General features: G+C 56.5%; 1 protein-coding gene across 1 annotated transcript; it reads right to left on the minus strand.

Annotated features, from left to right (window-relative positions):
* Window positions 1-514: 514 nt before the first annotated feature.
* On the minus strand, window positions 515-3,578 carry LOC111534563 (coiled-coil domain-containing protein 42-like; the record flags this gene model as incomplete). The annotated part of the gene is made up of 4 exons (XM_023201140.1): window positions 3,550-3,578; window positions 3,103-3,208; window positions 2,659-2,763; window positions 515-712 (listed from the first exon to the last, which is right to left on the minus strand). Coding segments are annotated over exons 1-4 (417 nt in total), but the record flags the coding sequence as incomplete, so codon positions are not given.
* Between the last annotated feature and the right edge of the window lie 6 nt (window positions 3,579-3,584).

Here is a 3,584-nt window from a genome sequence, read left to right on the forward strand (position 1 = left end):
TACTAAAAAATACAAAAAACTAGCTGGGCGAGGTGGCGGGCGCCTGTAGTCCCAGCTTACTCGGGAGGCTGAGGCAGGAGAATGGCGTAAACCCGGGAGGCGGAGCTTGCAGTGAGCTGAGATCCGGCCACTGCACTCCAGCCTGGGCGACAGAGCGAGACTCCGTCTCAAAAAAAAAAAAATAAAATAAAAAGACATAAACACGTAACTCACACAAGATAGATACACAGTTGTGACTCACACAGACACACAAAGGCACAGCTCTAGGCCCCACCCCTTGAGAAAATCTTCCAGCCTCACCAGAGGCTTCTTTTAGCTGCTCCCCACTGCCCCCTAGGGCTGGCTGCATCTCCTAGGAGCAGGGTGCCCATCCTGCAGAGCCCGTGGGGCCCCGAGGATCCACAGTCCCCAGCCAGCTGAGCATGAACTCTACCCCAGGGCCCCAGGGCCCGGGGAAGAGGAGGTGGGGCTGAGGAAGGTGCCAGGGCCGGCCCCCCAGGCTCCTTGGACTCACCTCAGAGTTCTCCACCACCTTCTCTAGGTACTTGTTGAAGATGGAGTAGCCCTGCAGCTTGGCGCTCAGCCGCTGGTGCTCCAGCCGCAGCGCCACCATCTCCTGCTTGCCCTTGGTCAGCTCCTGCATGTGCTGGCGCTTGAGTTCTCGTTCCTTGTTGGCTTTCTTCATGGCGCGGATCCGTTTCTGGTCGTTCTCCTGGGGCCGGGGGAGGTGGTGCTGGTCAGGAAGGCTCTCCCGGCCCTCCCGGGGCCCAGGCCTTTCTGGGGCTGGTGGTGCCCTCAGACCCCTCTGTTTGCACAAACCATCCTGGCAACAGGCAGAGATTGCTGGGCCACCCATGGGGCAGAAGAGGGGTGAAGGAAAAGGCTCTCCAGGGTTATTGGAACCTGGTTGAAGAGATTTCTGTGGACTGAGGTGGGGCTCAGGGGGCTGTGAGGACAGAGGTTTAATCCAAAGTCAAGAGGTGACCTGGGGTCGGGAGGGGGCAGACGGGAAATGGTTCTTTCCTGTGGGACTTGGCCTCTGGGCTTCGGAGAGTGGACTGGGGAAGACCTACATTGCACTGGGCTCAGAGTCTAGAAGAACTCAACCCCCTGAGAAGACTAAGAAAGTCCAGAAGTGGGAGCGGGAACCCTCCTGACAAAGCTTCTGTGGTTTCTGTTCTTAGCGGTGGCCATTTTCCATGGAGCAGAAGGACCACTCCCAGACCAGAGCTGGGAGGCGGGAATTTTCTCCCGATTTGGTACTCAATGCCTCCGTTTTCCCAGCTGTGGAGATGGAAGGCAGGAGCCTCTCTCCCTTTCACAAGCTGGGGCAACAGGGCTGGAGCTCCAGGAAGAGGAGAGAGGGGATGCGCCTGGTACTGTAGGGCCTGGGGAGTAAGGCCACTGGGAGAGCATGCTCTTAGGAGCTCAGAATGGCATCCCGCTGAGGGAGGAGATGGAACAGGCAGTTTGATGCCCAGAGGACAGAACGAGGCTGTTACTGCAATCAATCCAATCCTGCCTCTTTCTTCTGCAGCGCCCTCCCCTAAGATTAGGGGCAAGCCCACTCCTCGCCCTGTGTGGCTCCTTTCTCCCTTCAGGGGCTCCTGTGATTCCACATGGACGGGCGTATGTGGTGGTGGCACTTGGAGGCCACTGAGGGAGGTGCATGGAGGATCTGCATGCTGCCCTGTAAGCCCAGGAGAGGACTGAGGGGGTCTAAACCAGTGACTTTCAAATCCACCTGGTCATCAGAACTGCCTGGGGAGCTTTTAAAAAAATATAGAAGCCTGGGCCCAACCTCGGACGTGCTGAAAGCAACAAGAGGAGCCCCTGCGGTCTGTATTTGTAGCAAACTCTCTAGGAATTGAAGCTACAGAACCTCTGAGAGCCATTTGGAGAAATCATGCCCAAATCTTCTGTCCCAACCACTCCATAAGTGTTTCTCTGGCTGCTAAGAAGAACTGGACCTCTGGAGAATGTGCCCAGTCCAAGGACTCCCTGTCCCACATGGCTTAGGCACAGAGCAGGAAGGAAGGTGCTCTTCAGAGTGAGGCTTCTTTGTGGCCGACGGCAATCATTACCCACTCCCGGAGCTGGACCAGGCCCTTCAGGGCCACGTAAGTGCAAACTGCAGTGGGTCTGGATAAATCTGGATTTTTAAGATGATTAAATTGCTCCACTGAGGACTGAAGTGAGAGAGGGCGTCTTGGAATGGACTGTGGTGCCTGGTCCTTCAACCATCCCCTGCCCGGACCTTTAGTGCAAGGACAAGGATGGAGGGGTGGGGTGGGTGGAGGGACTAAAACTGTCCCATTCATCACCGTATTCCCCAAGTGTTTAGTCCTGACTGTAGCATCTTCATTCATTCATCCATGCGTTCATTTACTGGATACACTGTACATCCTAGGTACTGGAAAGGAAATAGGAAACAGGCATCTAGAGGAAGCAGAGACTGACAGGTAAATGGAAAATCACAAACAGAGACAGGTGGGGGACATAAAGGATGCCTAGGGAGGTGCCAGGCAATGCTGAAGCACTAAGGATGCTTTTAACTCAGGGCGAGGAGTCAGCAGAAGCAAGGAGGAGGAGCGGTAGTTTGCCCACCTGCGGAGTGCGGATCACCCGGCCACTGTGGCTGCCCACACCCCTTCAAACCTGGATGAACTGCTCAAACTTCTGGATGTGAGCCTTCAGCTGGGCTTCCTTAACGCTCAGTTCCTCCCAGCGCAGGTTCAGGGCTTCCATTCTGCGCTGAAACATCTTTGGGGTTGGGGAGCAGAGAGGTCAGGAGGGCCCCTGACATGAGTACTGAGGAAGACCCCGGCATCCCTGCCCCAGAGGCTCCACGCCCAGGCCCAAGAGGGTCCATAGGAGCCTCCCACTTTCTATCCCATGCCTGGCTCAGAGCAGAGCATACCTGGACAGTGGTACCCCCAAGACCCAGATCCTTTCTGTTCTCCCCAAAGAGACCAGACCACATAGAGGACTCCTGGCTCTAGCCACCCCACCCAGACAATGGAGGGCTGTCTCCAGGCTCTCCCGGTGCCCCAGCCCACTCCTCCTTCCCTGCCCCTCTGCACTCCATCCCCGAGTCCCCACCTTCTTCTTCTGCAGCATATTATGATGCATGATTTTCATCTCCTTTTTCTTCTCCAGTAGCCGGATGGATGGGGACTCCGACTGCCCCTGAACATTGGGGAGTTTCCTGTCCAAGATGTGAACACGAAAGGTCTGTGTGTTCTGAGAAGGGGTAGGCTGGGGCTGGGAGTAACCCGTGGAGACAGATACCCATGGGGAAGGAGAGGGGCCTCTCTCCCTTTTGGAGGGAAGGAATGTTGTGTTGAGAAGCACAGAGGGCCATGCAGGAGTGAGCTGGGGCGGGTGACCGGGTGGAGACCAGCGTGATGGGGTGGACTGGTGCCAGGGTTATTTGGGGCACTGGGTTACAGGAGAGGAGGGGACAGACAGGTTGGAAGATGAGGCATGGGGTGGGTGTGAGTGGTCCCAGGCACAGAAGGGTGGGCAAGCCAGGCGTCAGACACTCACTGGAGCATCTGCAGCAGCCGCTCCCCATACTGCAG

Source organism: Piliocolobus tephrosceles, unplaced genomic scaffold (genome assembly GCF_002776525.5).
Source record: "Piliocolobus tephrosceles isolate RC106 unplaced genomic scaffold, ASM277652v3 unscaffolded_36934, whole genome shotgun sequence".
NCBI lineage: Eukaryota > Metazoa > Chordata > Mammalia > Primates > Cercopithecidae > Piliocolobus > Piliocolobus tephrosceles.